General features: G+C 43.2%; 1 protein-coding gene across 1 annotated transcript in view; it reads left to right on the forward strand.

Annotated features, from left to right (window-relative positions):
- B3GALNT2 (beta-1,3-N-acetylgalactosaminyltransferase 2) overlaps positions 1-20,734 on the forward strand; it is a 331,198-nt gene that overhangs the window by 264,814 nt on the left and 45,650 nt on the right. The window contains exons 8-9 of the mRNA XM_063443383.1: positions 7,449-7,632; positions 10,278-10,403. Of these exons, the coding sequence (XP_063299453.1) occupies positions 7,449-7,632; positions 10,278-10,403 (310 nt within the window). The remainder of the gene's footprint in view (positions 1-7,448; positions 7,633-10,277; positions 10,404-20,734) is intronic.

Genomic DNA, 20,734 nt, shown 5'->3' on the forward strand with positions numbered 1-20,734 from the left:
AAGTCTGGGGGGAGTTAGAAGGGGAGGGCTTCCAAAGGCAGCAGACAATAGAACTGCAGTTTTACAGGCTGTTTTAGATATAGACAACAACAAACAATTAAATAAAAAAATACATGCAAGTTTTCATTTGGGTTATATCTACAGAATAGTGATTTTTATTGATCTTGTATTTGGACAGTGGGGTGTCCCTTTAACCAATGCAGTTAATAATCAGTGTCATGAACTATGTAGATAACACTATACATGTAATAAATCAATAAAGATGGAAAAAAACAAAAGGGAATAAGGGAGGGAAAATATTTGCCTCTTGTCATTACTAAAATTAAGATTATCCTCTTCACTGTAGCTAGGATAATCTACAAATTTTAAAACATGACAGGAGGCTTCATACTTTGCTATTTTAACACTAGGACAAAGCGGATGAGAAGAAGGGCGAAAGTAAAAAGTATGAAACGTCGGGACCAATCTGACGACCGCATAGGATTGACCAGCAATGTCCAAGATAAAGTGTGAGAAGCTGCAGCACCATGAAAGGAGTACGCACCAAAAGTAGGGTTAATACCCGCTAGGGAGAGGAAAACTGTAAGTTTAGCAGAAAGTTGTGGAAGTGACAGCGACTCATTGATGGCACAACGTGTAAAAATTGTAGAAGAACCAAAATGTCCAAAAGTGTGAAATGCATAGGGCCCAAAGAGGTGGATACTGTGCATCAAATGACAATTGCGTAATTTGAGTACCTAGGGGTACCTAGTCTTCTGAACTGAGATGATAACGTTTCCTAAGGTTGCAATTCCGACCGTCCTGGCTGGGTGTCAGCTCCAGATCACAGCGTATGGACGGTACTATCCCCGTCTATAGATGCCCTCTGGTATCGTATCTTTATACCAATAATCAGTACAGTACCTCTGTCACAGAGTGGGATGTGGGCAGCAGAATCCTGAGCCCGGTAAGATTGAGACAGTCTCCCAGTGGCCTACCCACAAGACGAAAACTCAGGTGTTAGCCTTCCCTGGGATGGCAGGGTATTATAGGAAGTTTGTGTCCAATTATAGTGCCCTTGCCAAGCCCCTTATGGATCTTACCTGTAAGAACCTTCCCGCCAAGTAGTATGGGCCCCGAAGTGTGAGCAGGCATTCCAGTAGTTACATAGTTACATAGCTGAAAAGAGACTTGCGTCCATCGAGTTCAGCCTTCCGTCACGTTTTGCTGTTGATCCAAAAAAGGCAAAAAAACAACAAAACAGTCTTTTATATAATTTTATCCCTGTATGTTATGTTTTTGGAAGTATTTATATAATTGCTGTTTAAACATCTGTATTGACTCTGATAATACCACCTCTTCAGGCAGAAAATGCCATATCCTTATAGTTCTTACTGTAAAAAAAAACAACTTTTCTTTGCCTTAGATTACATTTCCTTTCTTCCAGCCTAAATGTGTGACCTTGTGTCCTATGTATAGCCCTGTTTATGAATAGATTTCCAGATAATGGTTTGTACAGGCCCCGAATAGATTTGTGTAATGTTATCATATCCCCTCTGAGGCTCTGTTTTTACAAACTAAAGAGATTTAATTTTTTTAAACCTTTCTTCGTAACTAAAATGCTCCAATTACTTTTATCAATTTTGAAGCTTGTCTCTTTTTCTTGTGCCACGATATCCTTCTTTAGAACAGATACCCAAAATTGCACAGCATATTCAAGGTGTGGTCTTACCAGCGATCTATAGAGACACAAAATTAGATTTTCATCCCAAGAATGTATGCCCCTATTTATACATTACAAAACCTTACTGGCCTTAGCAACTGCAGATTGACATTGCATATTGCTGCCTAATTTGTTGTCTATAACAATTCCCAAATCCTTCTCGTGTGTGGTAATGCCTAATTCCCTACCATTTAAGGTGTAAGTTGCTTGTGCAATCTTGACCCCGAAGTGCATAACTTTGCATTTCTCTAAATTTCACATGCCATTTTAGTGCCCAATCTATCTAAATCCTTTTGCAACAAAGCAATATCCTGCTCACATTTTATTACTTTACAAAGTTTTGTCATCTGCAAACACTAAAACATGGCTTTCAATGTCTATTGCAAGATCATTTATACATAGCAGCACAATAGCAGCGGCCCAAAACAGAACCCTGAGGGACTCCATTTACCACTTTTGTCCAGCTTGAAAATTTACCATTAATGACAATTCGTACTCTATCCTTATGCCAATGTTCTACCCAAAAACAAGAATATGCATCTAGGGCAATTTCTTTTAGTTTGAAGACTACCCTATTGTGAGGAACCGTATCAAATGCCTTGTCAAAATCCAAGTAGATCACATCCACTGCAACACCCTGCTCTATACTTCTACTTACTTCTTCAAAGAATGCAGTTAAAACAGGCCCTAGTGAATGCCCCTGTCTTGGCAGCTCCCAAACCAACTAAATGCTTTCTTGTTCATACAAACACTTCTGTGTTTGGATTGGGAGCAGTACTGAGCCAAGTCAGACCCGATGGCGCAGAACATCCCATGGCTTACATCAGTCGCAACTGTTACCCCGAGAAGTAAGCTACGCCGCCATCGAGAAGGAATGTCTGGTCGTGGTGTTCGCTTGGAAAAAGTTACAGCCATATTTGTACGGACCACCATTATTCTTGCTCATGGATCACAACCCGTTGGTATGACTGAACTGGGTGACAGGGGACAATGCCAGGCAGCTGCGCTGGAGTTTGGCGCTGCAGCCTTTTGACTTCACTATACATTACTGTTCCGGTAAGCAAATCGGAAATGCTGACGGGTTATCCATACAGACAGAACTTAGGATCAGTTAAGGATCAGACTGTGAATGCCGGCTTGTGGTTAAGGGGGAGCAGTGTAGTGGAATGGAGAACCCAAATATACTTTTATTCCCTTTGTTCTGTGAGGATATTTATGGGGTGATAAATATTAAAAGTAATATTTTCATAAAAAGTATTAAAAAATAATGTAATACATTTTATTATATCAAAAATGTATATCTTGGCACTGTCTCCCCGATTAATGATTTAAAGCTGAGAATTACCCACTATTTTATTTCTCCTAGATCCTAGAGGAAGTTTAATTAGTAGATTTTATTTCACTCATTAATCACAAATTAATTATAAAAATATAATTTATTGCGACAATAATAATAAAATATAACATGACGATCTGTGAATATTTAGCTATAACATAAGTATACAATATGGCAGTGGTTTTAACACAATATAGACAGCTAAAAAGCAAGTTATATGCAACAATATTTACGACAGGACACTACTTTGAAATCAAATTAACACAGAACACAGCATTTCGCAGCAGCACAGCGTAAAGCAATAAAAACTTTGTCGGACAGTAAAATCACACTAAATTAACTCTTTCATTGCTAGCTACAATCCTCATAGGCAAGATATCCTATTCTATTGCATTTTTACAACTACAATAATTCTCATACCAGATCATTTACCATTCCTGTGTCTGTCCAATAAGAATAATTCTAACCAGATTTTAAGTTTGCAGAATTTTAACTTCCTTAATTAAGATTCACTATTTCTAAATTACGTAAGCTAATATATCTGGATAATTGTCTGGTATTCTATTTTTAAAGTTAAAAGTAATATAGAATTCATTGGTCCACCTGCAGGAATGGAATTCCGAATTCTATATATTATTAACGAATCATGACTCCTTAAATGTTTGGAATCACCAGCTTTTATCCAAGTATATTCTGCCTTTTAGTAAAATCAATTAATGTAATTTAATTTAATAAAACCAGCATAATTACCAGTTATGTTGTAGAAATTCTTATCGGTGTGGATATATGGCAAAGGAATTTTGAATGCAAGTATGATGAGAGAATTGTATGAAATTAGAAAAGTTTTCAGAGTTCTGAATTTGTTAGTTGGAAAAGATACTAAGAATTAGGTGTGTCCAGCTTTGGTTCCAGATGTTAGGTGTGAGTTCGAGTGAGGGTGAGATTTTAATAGTCTTTGAGAGGGTGAGTATGAATCCCAGAGTCAGTGTTTTCTTGTGTGAAACTCGTTAAGATTACACATATTCCACTAACATTAATAAATAGCAGGACATTTCTTCATTCATTCATCCATGAATGTTCTATATTATTAACTTAGTACTATTTATATATGATTTATATAATTATATGCGGATATTGTGTGTATGTGTATATATATATGGTGCATTTAACCCCCCCTGCTGTAGACACCATCTCTTATCTCAGGTTTTTATCTCTGCCGCTTATGTAGTTGCTTTCTTTAGCTCAGACTTAAATGAATAGTTACAGAGAGAACAATTTGTGTCTGTCTTGGCATTTTTACAAAATGAAATCACCTCTGTTCTGATGGTGACTTACAGTATACACTTTTAATTTCTGTCTTAACCCAAAATGTCTGCCAGTATAAATATGACAGTTCAGCTGTCCGTATACCCACCGTCCTGTACCGAACCCCCTGTGTGGCCCCTTGTTGGCACCTTTTAATCACCGACCACCCTTGGCTGTTAACCACAAGCTGGTTATTAGTTTAAGTGTTTTCCCTGTGTGGCCACTGTTCGTATAACCGAAAGCATATGTTCAAATAATTGGCAGCCATTTTGTCTCCCGAACGTGGGCAGTGGTACATGGTCGTTGAAAGCGTTGAAATGTTTTTGGATTCGCGACCCCGGGAAACTGGTACCGCTGCCCATCCAAATTCCCAAACAGTTAAGATAACTGCATTCGGGAGGCATAAACTACTGAACAGGGGAAGCATTCATACCTTAACAGCCAGGGAATGGACTTCTCAGTATTCGTCCGAGAACCCCCGAAAGATGACCGGTCGTTGCCTTGTTTTCTCTGGAACTGTTTTGGGCATCACCTTGTGGTTGACTGGTCAAAACTTCATTCGAATGGCGTTCCCGAACCAACAAAGTTATCTGAATGATATTTCAGCAAAGTTCGCGCTCAGATCCAAGCTATTTGGTGATGTGACGTTCGTGGGGTTCTAAAATTATTAAAATGTATTTTGGGGTGTTTTAAAATAATTTTTCTGTACCTGAGAGATAATTGTTATAGCTTTTTCTCACGCAATTCTCTCTCAAGCACAGAGTATCCTGGGAAGAAAATCCCTGTATTATTGTATGGGAGACCCCATGTAGGGGTATGTGGCCAAAATGAAATCAGTTGTACTCCCAGAAATGTTGGCATTTTCTTGTTCCTAGTTGTACTCTTTAGGATCCAGAAGAGAAAAGTACTTGCTAGGACTAGGATCCGCTAGAAAAACTACCTAGCAAATAATAATAATGACTACATTTGACAAGTAAGTCATGTCATAAAATGACAAGTAGTAATATTAGTGTAAGAAAAGTAGTGGTGGATATCTTACTAGGAATTAAGGCTGCAACATGTTTACAGAAAAAGTATGCAGTTCTCAATCTGTAAGCCCAACCCCTCTTGCTTCTTCTTCTCCCACCAATTAGACAAATCCTGTGAAAGTGTCTGATTGAAAATCTGTTCTGCTATATTGAGATGTGCACAGATGCACAACTTCCCCAGCACTGGAAACCAGACCTCACAAAGGTCCAGATATAAGGAGATTAGGCAAGTTATGGGCCATATTTAATACAGCCCATGGGATTAAGAATGAGGAGAAGCTTTGTCAGTGGCTTCTCTGGGGACTCCACTTTTTATTATTTATCAGATCTTTAATGGGTCTCTCTTATTACATGTGGTGTGTGCAATTTATTATTTTACTTTCATTTTTCAATGGCAAGGACAGAATTGGCTTAACTTGCTTAGGGAGACTTTATGCCCGTTTCCACTATGCATTAAAATGTTTTTATTTTTATTTGAGCCCGTAAATATGCTTAACAAAATTATAAATGCAACACTTTTGTTTTTGCCCCCATTTTTCATGGGCTGAACTCAAAGATCTAAGTCTTTTTCTATGTACACTAAGTCCTATTTCGTGTTAGTGAACACTTCTCCTTTGCCGAGATAATCCATCAACCTCACAGGTGTGGTATATCCAGATGATGATTAGACAGCATGATTATTGCACTACCCCAAATCCCTATACATATTTAGACAAATGGAGGTTTTAATATTTTTGTCTCCAATGGCCATTAGGCGTAAGCCCGCCTGCCATGTCAAGGCAAACCTCTTGGGTAGGTCCTACACTAACATTCACCTTGCTTCTTTCAGCTTTAAGGTAAAAAAAATCTTTAATGAGACAGGAAAGGGTATTTTTCTAAACCCCTGCATAGTTATTAACCCTTAAAAGGGGGACACATGGGTTCGGCGGCAGCATTGTTTCATAGCTGTGTGATACAAAAGTAAATAAAAATGCACAAAAATAAGTCCTGTGCTTAAACTCCCACTACTCTTGGGTGGCAGACTATGGCCTATGGCTGCTCACTGTTGTAAAGAGAAAAAAAGACCCCCCTCCCACGCTGAATCCAATAAAGGGGGACCTAGCATAGGTCCCCCGTGCCCTCATAGTGGGACATTTATTAAAATAATTAACATGGGGGTACATGGTGTCACTTAGGTGCCTGCTAATAGGTGGGGGCTGGTTCTCCCGTTTAGTTTGATAATCCCCATTCCCACTTACGGTCACGGATGTGGGCTTAGGGGAAATAGTTTTTTTTATTTTATTTTTTATTGGTGTCCCACAATGGGGCACATTTTTGGATTCGGCAGGGGTCTTTAGTGAACAGCCACAGGATGATCACTGTTTAGTATAGATGCCCCTATTCGTGGCATAGCACGTAGGAGCAGGAGGGAGATTTTAATCTCCCTTATTTCCGAATACCAAGTAATTTTACTTCATGTTGGCAAAGTTGGCTGAAAGACAAATTTTGGTCTTCCAGCTTTTTAGTAGATAGCTCCCTAATACCTGTGTCAAATAGCGGGCTATCTACTAAATTCCGAACCGAATAAAATGGCCGACATTAATTTGAACACGACTGGACAAACTGGGCATTTGGTTCACACGAAATTTGGTTATCATGAGAACATGGAGGAGGGCGAGTATTGTGGGAAAACTTCTTCTCTTTCGTCCTCCTTTGTTTAACCCCTTAAGGACACATGACGTGTGTGACACGTCATGATTCCCTTTTATTCCAGAAGTTTGGTCCTTAAGGGGTTAAAGAATGTCAAGCGTAGGAAAAAGTCCCTACTTTGTCTTATGTTTCAAAGAAAACTAGATCAGATATTGAAAAAAAAGAACAGATTCTGAGAGAGGAAGAGAAAGAGAAAACAATAGGAGAAAGGTAAGTTCAGCCTGACAGTGCCACTTGAAGTACTTTAAATTTGAAATTCAGTCTTTAAATTCCGAGAAATTCGCACGTTGGTGATTGTTCCTGACCGTAAAAACATTGTTTAATCAAAGTACATCTGAATTTGAAATAAATTTACAGGAAAATTAATGGCTGTTACATTTTCTTTCAGAGGGTGAAGCTCTTTTGCATAATTTGCAGACTCGTCCCGAAAGACTTCTAAACCATTTAACTGCACTTGAAAAAGAGGATGCCTTATTGCAAGAAGAAAGCACAACATTTCAAGACATTGTTTTTGTTCCTGTTGTAGACACTTACAGAAATGTCCCTTCTAAACTGCTACATTTTTATAGCTGGTAAGAGGGTTTATTTCTCCATCATGGTGTAGGACAAATTTATCATTTTTTACTTTCAACACATCCATCTCAGCAGATCAGATTAGTTTAACCCCTTAGTGACCAGACCACTTTTCAATTTTCTTACTGTTTGGGACCAGGGCAATTTGTACATTTCTGCAGTGTTTGTATTTTTAGCTATAATTTCCCTCTTAACTCAGTTACTGTACCCACACACATTATATACCTTTTTTCTCGCCATTAAATGGTCTTTCTAAAAATACCATTATTTTCATCATTTCATATAATTTAATAAAATGTATTTTTATAAAATATGATGAAAAAATGTAAAAAAAACACACCATTTCAAACTTTGAACCCCAAAATGTGTTACGCATCTACAACCACCCAAAAACACCCGTGCTAAATAGTTTCAAATTTTTCCTGAGTTTAGAAATACCCAATGTTGACATGTTATTAGCTTTTTTGGAAAATTATAGAGCAATAAGCACGAGTAGCACTTTGCTATTTCCAAACCATTTTTGTTTTTCAAAATTAACGCAAGTCAGGAATCCCTGAATAACCCTTCACATGTATATATTTTTTTAAAAGAAGACAACCTAAGGTATTAAACTTGAGGTATTTTGACTCTCTTTATGCAACCATTTTACCACCAATCTATGCCAAATAATAAAAAAAATAATAATAATTTTTACACACATAGCAATTTAAGAATACATGTACTGAGAACATTAAGGGTTACTGCCAAAGAACCCCCAAGTATGTGTTCAGCAACATCTCCTAAGTACAGTGATATCACCCATGTATAGGTGTGTCGGGTTCTCTGGGAGATAAAAGACCTTATTTGGAGGGTGTACATTCCAGTTTTCCAACTTGGAATTTTTTCAGCTGGTCATCATGCACCCATGTCCTATTTGGGACATTTTTGAAGCTGGCCAATGTAATTTACCCCTAACAAACCTCATATTTTTGAAAAATGTGTGTTTTTCACACACATTGTACTTTATGCATGGATTCTCAGCTCCTGTTATGTATTAGTTCCAAAGAATATGTGTTCAGCAACATCTCCCAAGTACAACATTGCCCGCAATGTAAAGGTTTTATGGGTTTTTGCAAACTTACAGGGGTCAAATGTAGGGCTTTCCCCATTTCCACGTTTGCACTTTGAAATTTGCCAGATTGGTTTGCTGCGCTTATGTTGCCTTTGAGACCATATTGCAGCTCAGGAATGAAAATGAACCCCATCATGGCATACCATTTTTAAAAGTAAACAACCCATGTTATTCAAAATGGGGTATGTCCAGTCTCTGATAGTAGCCACTTCGCCACAAACGCTGGTCAAAGTTAGCATTTTTATTTGTTTGTTTTTTTTTCGTTTTATTTACACAAAAACTGCAATTTTACTGGTGATTTCATCGTCGTGATAAGTTTTACTGTTTTAAACACTCATATTTGTGTTCAGCGAAGTCTCCCAAGTATAACAATACCCCCCATGTACAGGTTTTATAGTGTTTTGGAAAGTTACATGGTCAATATAGGGCTTGCCCAATTCAATTTGCCAGATTGGTTTGCTGGGTCTGTGTTGCCTTTTGAGACCATATGGTAGCCCAATAATGTGAAATAAGCCCATCATGGCATACCATTTTCAAATGTAGACAACCCATGGTATGTAAAATGAGGTATGCTCAGTCTTTTGTAGAAGCCACTTAGTCACAAACACTGGCCAAAAATAGAATTTTTATTAGTTTTTTATTAAAAAAAAAAAAATTGGTTGTTGCAATTTAGATTTTATATACGTGTGTATGTATGTATATTAATATATATGTATGTGTGTGTGTTTATATATACCGTATTTATCGGCGTATAACACGCACCTTTTCTCCCTGAAAATAGGGGGGAAATGATGGGTGCGTGTTATACGCCGATATCCCATATTTACTTACCTGTCTTGAAGCGTGGACCGGTGATCAGCGCGCACTGGAACTTCAATTAATTTTATTTAATTTTTTTCATTAGCAGGGGGACTGCCTGTCAGTTCAGGCAGTCCCCCTGCTGGCAGCACTGTGGACAACTATTGTGGCAATGTGAGGCACTACGTACACTGCCGGACGCCACGTGCAGCAACCTGGAAGTGATCGCTACGGCGGGAGCGATCACTCAGGTACCCGGCAATGTAGGAGGATATTACACGATGCCTTGATAACGAGGCATCATGTAATATCCTTAGAGTGGCTGGAAGCAACCACGATCGATTCCAGTGCTCATTTTGGCCGCAGACGTACAGGTTTTGGCTGACGCACCCTGAACGTCCGCGGTCACTAAGGGGTTAAAGAGAAATGATTATCTTAGATTTTAGAAGTCAATTAGGCTAAATATGTAAAGGAGCACTCCACACAATAATACAAGTTAGGTATAATATGTAGGTTATATTACAGCTAATTATGCTGCATATTTGTTTTGCTGGCGTGTTTGTGTTTTGAAAAATCCTAAAATCTTTGCTCCTTAGCCCGCCTTTGCTCTTTAGTGTTTCCCTTATTTTGTACTGCTGTAAATTATGTGATAACTTGGGTTACTGGGAGCATTTCACAAGCATTACAAAAATTGAAATAACCACAAGCATTTTCATTGGCAATTTTATGTTTCAGGACCGTACAATTCACAAGATTTGAGTTTCTGTTGAAGACGGATGATGACTGTTTCATCGACATCGAGAATATGTTTAAAGTCATTAACAACAAGAAATTGAAGACTACAAACACATGGTGGGGAAAGTAAGTGAAAGTATATTTTAAATAAAAAGACATCTTTACTAAACAGACAACTGCTTTACCAGAACAGTCCTGTACATAGCATTGAAATTGACTTTTTTCCCAGGGTATATACATTCATCTTTCTCATTGTATATGACTGTGCCTATTTCCTGTGTTCCTTTGACTGTGCCCCTTCTTTGTATCCCTTTTAATTCCAACATATTTTTTTTAGTAACTTTTAGATTTTAGAGCCTCCATCTCCTTGCCTATGCCCTAGGTTCTAAGAAATTAGGCCTTCTTTTCTCAAGGATCTTTTTAATATTTGGTTACTAACAGGGCCGGACTGGGAAGAAAATTCGGCCCGGGCATTTTTTAATTACAGTGGCCCACTAAAAAAGGGGGCGGGGCCAGATAGGGTGTGTTTTGTCATCACCAAGGACAAGCACGGCCCATCACATTGTGAGCATGTTGGTTCAATGCTCTTCCAGGGTAGACCATGCGCAGAGCTCTGCTAAAGAGCTCTGGAATGAGAAAAAGACCCTGTATTTGTTCTGCACAGCGCAAGCAAATTCAATAACATGCTTGCACTGTGTTTGCATGACATTTGTCTCTGGTGTCTCCATAGTTGGGATACCAGGAGACAAAAATTCTAGGAAAGCATATTGTGCAGTGTGTGTGAGGGTGCTGTGTGTGTGTATAAGGGGTGTAGTGTGTGTGCGAGAGGGGTGTAGTGTGTGTGCGAGAGGGGTGTAGTGTGTGTGCGAGAGGGGTGTAGTGTGTGTGCGAGAGGGGTGTAGTGTGTGCGCGAGAGGGGTGTAGTGTGTGCGCGAGAGGGGTGTAGTGTGTGCGCGAGAGGGGTGTAGTGTGTGCGTGAGAGGGGTGTAGTGTGTGTGCGAGAGGGGTGCAGTGTGTGCGCTAGAGGGGTGCAGTGTGTGCGCTAGAGGGGTGCAGTGTGTGCGCTAGAGGGGTGCAGTGTGTGCGCGAGAGGGGTGCAGTGTGTGTGCGAGAGGGGTGCAGTGTGTGTGCGAGAGGGGTGCAGTGTGTGTGCGTGAGGAGTGCAGTGTGTGTGCGTGAGGGGTGTTGTGTGTGTGTGTGAGAGAGTGATGGGTGCTGTTTTTGCGTGAGGGTGCTATGTGGGTAAGGGTGCTGTGTGTGAGTGGGTGCTGTGTTTGCGTGAGGGTGATATGTGTGTGTGAGGGTGCTGTGAGTGTCAGGGGTGCAGTGTGTGAGTGTTAGGGGTGCAGTGTGTGTGAGTGAGGGTGTTGTGAGTGTTAGGGGTGCAGTGTGTGTGTGTGCTGTGAGTGTCAGGGGTGCAGTGTGTGTGAGTGTGGGTGCTGTTAGTGTTAGGGGTGCAGTGTGTGTGAGTGTGTGAGTGAGGGTGCTGTGAGTGTTAGGGGTGCAGTGTGTGCTGTGAGTGTTAGGGGTGCAGTGTGTGCTGTGAGTGTAAGGGGTGCAGTGTGTGTGAGTGTGGGTGCTGTGAGTGTTAGGAATGCAGTGTGTGAGTGAGGGTGCTGTGAGTGTTAAGGGTGCAGTGAGTGCAGTGTGTGTGAGTGTTAGGGGTGCAGTGTGTGTGTGAGTGAGTAGGGATGCTGTGAGTGTTAGGGGTGCAGTGTGTGTGTGTGTGTCAGGGGTGCAGTGTGTGTGTGCTGTGAGTGTCAGGGGTGCAGTGAGGGTGCTGTGAGTGTCAGGGGTGCAGTGTGTGTGTGTGTGTGTGTGAGGGTGCTGTGAGTGTCAAGGGTGCAGTGTGTGTGTTTGTGTGAGTGAGGGTGCTGTGAGTGTTAGGGCTGCAGTGTGTGTGTGAGTGAGGGTGCTGTGAGTGTTAGGGGTGCAGTGTGTGTGTGTGAGTGAGGGTGCTGTGAGTGTTAGGGGTGCAGTGTGTGTGTGTGATGTGAGTGTCAGGGGTGCAGTGTGTGTGTGTGTGTGCTGTGTCGGGTGCAGTGAGTGAGGGTGCTGTGAGTGTCAGGGGTGCAGTGTATATGAGTGTGTGAGTGAGGGTGCTGTGAGTGTCAGGGGTGCAGTGTGTGTGTGTGAGGGGTGCCGTTTGTGTGAGTGAGGGTGCTGTGAGTGTTAGGGGTGCAGTCTGTGTGTGAGTGAGGTTGCTGTGAGTGTCAGGGGTGCAGTGTGTGTGTGAGGGTGCTGTGAGTGTTAGGGGTGCAGTGTGTGTGCTGTGAGTGTCAGGGGTGCAGTGTGTGTGAGTGAGGATGCTGTGAGTGTCAGGGGTGCAGTGTGTGTGTGTGTGTGAGGGGTGCCGTGTGTGTTTGTGTGAGTGAGGGTGCTGTGAGTGTTAGGGGTGTCTGTGAGGCTGATGTGACTAGGGTGATTATTTCCCTCCTCCCTGCTTACCGTATGCCTGGGAGGGGGGATCCTGCTGCTGGCATCCATCCCTGGTGGTCTTAGTGGTGAGTGAACTCTAGCCTGCGTTGCCATGGCCAAGCTCCGAATCTCGCGAGAGGAACCCGGCGGAGCTGCAAGTTAGAGCTCTGCCGGGTTCCTCTCCTGGCTCCCTCCCTCTCTCCCCACCCGCGGCCGCAGTATACTGTATGTGGGCCGGTGAGGGAGTTCTTTGATGGACTACTGCAGGGCCGGCGCTCGGATAGTGCCGGCCCTGCAAAGACCGGCAGTGGAGATCCTGTGATCTCCCTGCTGGCCTCGGCCAATGGCCACCGCGGTCCACCGGGCCTGGTTACTAACTTTGTGAGAATATTGAAAGTTAGTCTTCTTTTGGGTGATCACTCAGATTGGGTCTTGTCTTACTTTGCAAATTATGCAAAGACCCCAGGCAATGACAGAGTGCTTTAAGCACAGAAAAAACACTTTACTATGGACACCTTCAATGCGTTCTGGTTACTTTTGTTCGCTTTCATCACTTTTAGGGTGTAACAGATGCCCTATACTCCGACTGAATATATCCGTTGTAATTCTCCCAAGTTCCAAGTGAAGCAGTAGAACTCTTAGCTACCCAAACATCAGCCAAGACTTGATGAAGGGTGCAAGAAGACTGTCTTTATTATGGCTCGATAACCAGCTTATATACCCAGATCCACAGGGGGTCTCCAGCAAGGACATAGTAAAACACTACCTTCACCGGGACCCTACACATACCTCCTTTATGCTTCCCAGCCTTGGGTGTTGACTGACAGCTTACTCACCTGCCAGGGCAGACCCACCACTTACAAAATTGGACTTGCTCACCAGTAGTTATAGCCATTGCGCTTTATGTTGCCCTCTTGACCACTATAAGCCTTATTAGCAGTGAGCTTCCTATAACAGATCTGTATGTTTAACTTATCTATTATATTTCATTTATTTCTATTCTCGTACAAGCTAGATGCAGCCATGCCGAATTTGCCAGTGGTTTTCAATGCTATTCTCTGGTCAGCACACATCTAGTTATTTTTTGCCGTCTATGCTCTTAGTACTAATGTGTTGGTACCTCATGTACTAATCTTTAGCTACGCGTCTTGACTATAAGAATGCTTGTATTTTTACCAATGTTGAGACACGTCTTACCAATATGTTTATATACACCCTTTTGCAGGGGGAAAAAAAAAGCAGCATTCTCTACATGTAATGTTACATGCTCAGCATCTTTCTTGTGTTACTAAATACTGTGTGACATGTTTATTTAAATCTCTGTGTTACTTCGCTGCATGACAAACATTTTTTACAAGATACAACTGTGGCGAAACCGACCTCGCCACGTGTCTTTGGAGGGGGCTGATTGCCCGCCTCTTGCCTTTGGACTATGGACCAGACTTTATGGGAATGTGATACCCCAGATAGCCATACCATGGAGCCTATTCATATAATGAAAGACTATGGGAAAGACTTTAGCTCCATGGCAATTGTACTGTGTGAGTAGGATCTGCGCGCTATTCGGTAGTTTTGTGCGCGCAGATCCCAGCTATCTGGGGATAGGTGAAATGTCTGTGTGTTATGTGTAAATGTGACTTTATGTATTTTAAAGTGTTTTATGTCGTTTTGCAACCATGTGGTTAATGGAGTCTGCCTCTAGTCCTGGATAATTGGATTACTTCTCCAATTAACTCAAGGGCAGAAGGGAGGAAACCAGGGCTGTTGGGGATGTTTTTCTGCCAGCCAGAAAGGAACAAAAGATACTTTTAGTAACTTTTGAACCCCTGGTCGGATTCATGCCATTTTTTAATATGTTGTTCCCCTGAATGGATTGATTGTGGATATGTATTTTTATGTGAATGTGATGTATGGTTCTAAAGTTATGAAAGTTGTGTAAAAGTATATTTTGAACTGTATGCATAATGGGATTATGTGTCACACTAAGGGGAGGGGATGTGTGGGAGGTAACATCTATGTCATTGGTTCTTTTATGCCTCCCCCTGGGTGTGGCCTGTATGTGTGAGTTGGAAATAAAAGCCAGGCTGGGTGAGCCAGTTGGGAGTTCCTGTTTAACCCTCAAAATGAAGTGTCGTCTCGTTCTTGGGGGGAATTGGATTGTAAGCTGACTGCCAGGAGTGTAAGCGGATTGTATGCTTTTCTTGTTCAGCTGTTCCAGTTCGGAGTGTTATTTCGTATCCAGATCGGGAGTTTGGTGTTCTGCAGTAGCTGTGCCTGTCTCTAGGAAAGGGGATTATCGCCTAAACTGGGTTTTATCCTCTTGTAAGTGAAACGGTTCGTTACAATTGGTGGCAAGCGGCGGGATCATTCCTACAACCAGAGGGACAGCTACAGACAACACCATTCCGGGATTACAAATTGAGGGCAACGCTAGTACCCGTACAGCGACCCTATCTACAAAGGAACTCAGAACATGGAGGAGGAGTTTCAAGTTAGATTGAACTTTTACGTCCCGGAGTCTGGAGAAGTCTCAGAGGAGAACATGTTGATGTACAGAGAGGTGGTCAGAGCCGGGTTGTGGAACGAAGCCCTAGAGGAAGTACAGTATTCGCGAGGGGGTCAGCGCCGCAGCAGAAGGCAGCGAATCCTGGCTCGAATGGCAGAGCGGAGGCCCCTCCTGAGAACACAGGCCGAGGAAAAGTGGGTGACTAGACTCGAGATTCTAGTATATGCAGAACGGGCACTAGACGACGCATACCAGGCGATACAATGGTACGCAGCTCAGTGTGTCCCCGAGATGGCGGAGTATGAGTTCCCAGAAGGCGGAGAGTACACTGGCTGTGGCCGATTTTGGGATAATAATGACGATGAGGACTTTGGGAAAATGACCGACTCTCGTTTTTGGGACCTGTACTACGACCGAGCGGACATGCTGGGTCTCCCTAGCGCTATTGACCTCGAGGCAGACCTACAGTATTTGGTTGCCAAGGAATGGAACCTGGAGGGGGATTACCTGCGACTCATCATTGAAGCCTGGCAAGAGACCTCCTTCACAACAGCAACCAGCAGTACCCCAGGGAGCTGATGGTGTCGTCCATCCTCCCCAGCGGCAGTGTGTGTCCCAGGGAGCAGAAGGTGCCATCCTTCCTCCCCAGCGGCAGTGTGTACCCCAGGGAGCTGATGGTGTCGTCCATCCTCCCCAGCGGCAGTGTGTGTCTCAGGGAGCCGAAGGTGTCGTCCTTCCTCCCCAGCGGCAGTGTGTACCCCAGGGAGCTGATGGTGTCGTCCATCCTCCCCAGCGGCAGTGTGTAACCCAGGGAGCGGATGGTGTCGTCCTCCCTCCCCAGCGGCAGGCTGAGTTACAGGGGGCAGAGGTTGTTGTTCCTGCCCCCCAGCAGCAAAGTGATATGCCAGGAAGGCAGTGTGAAGTGAAGGGAGAGGAGAGCAGCGTCCTCCCTCCCCAGCGGCAGTGTGTGTCTCAGGGAGCCGAAGGTGTTGTCCTTCCTCCCCAGCGGCAGTGTGTACCCCAGGGAGCTGATGGTGTCGTCCATCCTCCCCAGCGGCAGTGTGTGTCCCAGGGAGCTGATGGTGTCGTCCGTCCTCCCCAGCGGCAGTGTGTAACCCAGGGAGCCGAAGGTGTCGTCCTTCCTCCCCAGCGGCAGTGTGTACCCCAGGGAGCTGATGGTGTCGTCCAACCTCCCCAGCGGCAGTGTGTCCTGCAGGGAGCAGAGACAGTCAGTCTCGCACCCCAGCAGCAGGACAAGAGAATGAAAGGGGAGACAGCTGGTCTCCCTTTCCACCAGCAGAGAGAGTGGCAGGGAGAGGAGCCTGCTAACCCCTCTCCCCAGCGGCAGTTCACCGTCCAGAGAGAGGAGCTTGTCACACCCTCTCTCCAACGGCAGCCTAACCCACCCAGGGGAGATGTTAAGCCCCACAACTGTGCAGATGGGACCGTAGTCTCTGCACTTACAGCCCAAGGGGTAGGGACGGTCGGTCCTGTCCCCCAGCCACAGAGCGATATATCCAAAGTGGAGACAGTCAATCTCCAGCAACCAGGCTCCAACCAGGCTACTCCCGGGGTAGTGCTGGCAACAGGACAGAGTACCGCTGGTCTCTGCCCCCTCAGCAATCCACCAAGGCAGCCTACCAGTCTCCCACACAGCAGTGGTGAGGCACCTGAACCTGGACAAGATTCTCCCTCACCCAGGTGTAGTAATGGTTTATTGTGGGTGGGCTGTACTGCTGTTTCTGTCTTGTGGGTGGGCTGCTGGACTAACAAGGGCACTGACCGGCAGGAGGTCAAGTACCCTGTTAGTCTGGGGGGTAAAGGGGAGAAGTGTGGCGAAACCGACCTCGCCACGTGTCTTTGGAGGGGGCTGATTGCCCGCCTCTTGCCTTTGGACTATGGACCAGACTTTATGGGAATGTGATACCCCAGATAGCCATACCATGGAGCCTATTCATATAATGAAAGACTATGGGAAAGACTTTAGCTCCATGGCAATTGTACTGTGTGAGTAGGATCTGCGCGCTATTCGGTAGTTTTGTGCGCGCAGATCCCAGCTATCTGGGGATAGGTGAAATGTCTGTGTGTTATGTGTAAATGTGACTTTATGTATTTTAAAGTGTTTTATGTCGTTTTGCAACCATGTGGTTAATGGAGTCTGCCTCTAGTCCTGGATAATTGGATTACTTCTCCAATTAACTCCAGGGCAGAAGGGAGGAAACCAGGGCGCATTGTGGGGATGTTTTTCTGCCAGCCAGAAAGGAACAAAAGATACTTTTAGTAACTTTTGAACCCCTGGTCGGATTCATGCCATTTTTTAATATGTTGTTCCCCTGAATGGATTGATTGTGGATATGTATTTTTATGTGAATGTGATGTATGGTTCTAAAGTTATGAAAGTTGTGTAAAAGTATATTTTGAACTGTATGCATAATGGGATTATGTGTCACACTAAGGGGAGGGGATGTGTGGGAGGTAACATCTATGTCATTGGTTCTTTTATGCCTCCCCCTGGGTGTGGCCTGTTTGTGTGAGTTGGAAATAAAAGCCAGGCTGGGTGAGCCAGTTGGGAGTTCCTGTTTAACCCTCAAAATGAAGTGTCGTCTCGTTCTTGGGGGGAATTGGATTGTAAGCTGACTGCCAGGAGTGTAAGCGGATTGTATGCTTTTCTTGTTCAGCTGTTCCAGTTCGGAGTGTTATTTCGTATCCAGATCGGGAGTTTGGTGTTCTGCAGTAGCTGTGCCTGTCTCTAGGAAAGGGGATTATCGCCTAAACTGGGTTTTATCCTCTTGTAAGTGAAACGGTTCGTTACAACAACTTTAATGGATAAGATGCGGTCACAATTTCCTCTTGTTTATTGAATATACCTAAAATATCATGATTAAATGATTATATAGATTATAAATTGAATTCAAATAGTTAATAATTTAATATAATAGAATGTTCTAATATTTTCAATATACTAAAAATGGGAAAAAGAGTGAAATATTATATGTTAAATCTTAGTAGGATAAAGATAGACAGAGGAAATGGATCAACAAGACGATAAAGGAAAATATATAGGTGTGAGGGCTAATAAGTACTACAGTAGTGAATATCATGACACAACGTGGATTCTAATGTTCATTTTAATTTTTATAAAAGGGATATTAAGACACAATCCAATTTGCACAATGAATACAGGATGGGATATATAAAGCTACACTTTTAGTGGATAAAAACCTGATGATATAAATAGGGAAAGTATGATATATTTAAATGATCACGTGTTTTAAATTTGTTTTAAATTTATTTATGATTATTAATTTTTTTTAAGGGGCACAAGTAAAAGTCACAATGTATTATACACCATTTTAAACAAATATAATAGGGGATATACAATATTCAACTTTGATGGAGAAGATGTGAAGTCACAATTTTTCTCCCTATCTCAGTCTCTCCTGCTAACAGTGGCACACAGTCTAAATGTTTTACGAATTTTCCATTGTTCGATTCTAATATTTTTCTGGATATATAAAAAGGAGCAGGAGGTGAAGGGAGGGGGATAGAAGGCCAGGATATATAGGACAGCAATATTCTACTAAGTTAATATCTAAAATTCTATGTAACTAATTCTAATTTTAATAATCTAATATAGATTAAGTAAGACAAATTTAGTTGGGAAAGTCATAGAGGGTTTCTCCTTGACTTCAACCTCTCTCTAGGTCCAGATTAAGAGCCCAGTGGGCCTGGTGCTGACAATTATGATGGGCTTAATCTCCGCTTTGCCCATGACCTTCTCCTGTCCGCTGCTCGCACCCGTATGGCCAACTTACACTTGCAGGACTTCTTCCGGGCCACTCTCTTTCTATGGAATAGCCTGCTTCCGCCATCAGACTCTCCCCTAGTCTTCAATCATTTAAGAAGTGCCTTAAAACCCATTTCTTTAAGAAAGCTTATGGCCTCCCAGACTAACCTCTCTACCTCACATACCGGTCTCTTGCTCTCTCCTAAAGGGCAGCACTCTACTCTCTCCTCCAGCTCTGCTTCACTCCCACCTAATCTTATTGCTATTTCCTTTCCTAATGTGTTTTATACCCCACCTCCTATACACTGAAAGCTCGTTTGAGCAGGGCCCTCTTTAACTTATCGTTTCTGTAAGTTTTCTTGTAATTGTCCTATTCATAGTTAAACCCCCCCTCTAATAATATTGTAAAGCGCTATGGAATCTGTTTGCGCTATATAAATGGTGATAACAAAATCATATCTACCAAAACCACTAAAACAGTCCTGTAATGGAGCTCCCTGTACCCCAACTGGGTACCTCTGCCAAAGGACTGCTTCCTAGCTGAAACACGGGACAAACCTCAGCACTCTTGCCTCAATTGCAGTGACTTGACTGGTGCCCTGGAACCTAATGGGGAACTCGCTCTAGCAACCCCCATGCACTGGTAGGCACTCCGTCCTGGGAGCTCTAGTCCTGGAATCGCTCCCTCCTGGAGCCGAATTGGGAACTTGCTCTAGCAACCCCCAGGCACTGGACGACACTTAGTCCTGGGAACTCTAGTCCTTACAAGGGCTTTCCCCGTTGAATCCTCTACACTGGAACAGTGATTAAAGAATAGCCCTTTCCCCTCCCAGTAACCAGACGACTCATAGTTCTGGTAGTGCAAGCTGGAATACCTTTAATGGCAGCCACAACTGGCCTTATATGCAGGTCCCCATGCAAGGGGCACTCCCCCCTGGACCTGAGAGTAGACTACAGTAAAAGCACACTCATGATTACATTGGCTCTCTGGTCCAGGACACTCCCATACAAAACAAGATAATCCCTCCCCTGGGCCTGGGAGATAATTGAGTCAAGCACTGTCTTAAACACAAAAAACACACATTTCCCCAAAAGTATCTTAAAAATACATAAAACCCCACAAACGTTTCATCCCCTGAGAGACCCAATCTGAGTGACCAACATATCCGAAAATTACCCAGATTGGTTCAGGAATTTCCTGGAAGTCGTAATTTGACTGACCACACGCTTGGTCCTCTAGCAGAAAATAGTTCAATGGAATTGCGACTAAGTGCCGCTGGGGACCAACCGGGAACCACAAAGTCTTCATGCCGAAAATAGTTCCAGGGCTTTTGCCCTGAAGTCCCCCTGAAGTCTATTCGCGGTTTTGGTCCATGCAAACGGCTGCCAGGGAGCTAGCGTTCGGTTTTGAGCACACTAATAGAAAGTGCCGTACCAGGGGGAATAAAATATGGGTCTTTACTGTCGCTGAACTGGCCCATAATCATTGGGCAGGAGGCTGGCAAGCAGGCTCCTCCAGGAGCTTGTGGCAAATTCACGAGGACAGGGAAGTTTGTCACAAGTCCTACCTCCCAAGCGTCATGTATCTGATGGAGATGGTGCTGGAGGGAAACTCATAGGATGCAGCTATGAGAAAACGCATACGAAAGGCTTCCATCTTTCAAGTCAATCTATACCCATTAACAGCAGTGGCCAGTAATGCAGGACATCTATGGACGGGGTAAAAGGGTGGGCCACTTGATGCAA

The sequence above is a fragment of the Pelobates fuscus genome, chromosome 2, assembly GCF_036172605.1.
Source record: "Pelobates fuscus isolate aPelFus1 chromosome 2, aPelFus1.pri, whole genome shotgun sequence".
Taxonomy (NCBI): Eukaryota; Metazoa; Chordata; class Amphibia; order Anura; family Pelobatidae; genus Pelobates; species Pelobates fuscus.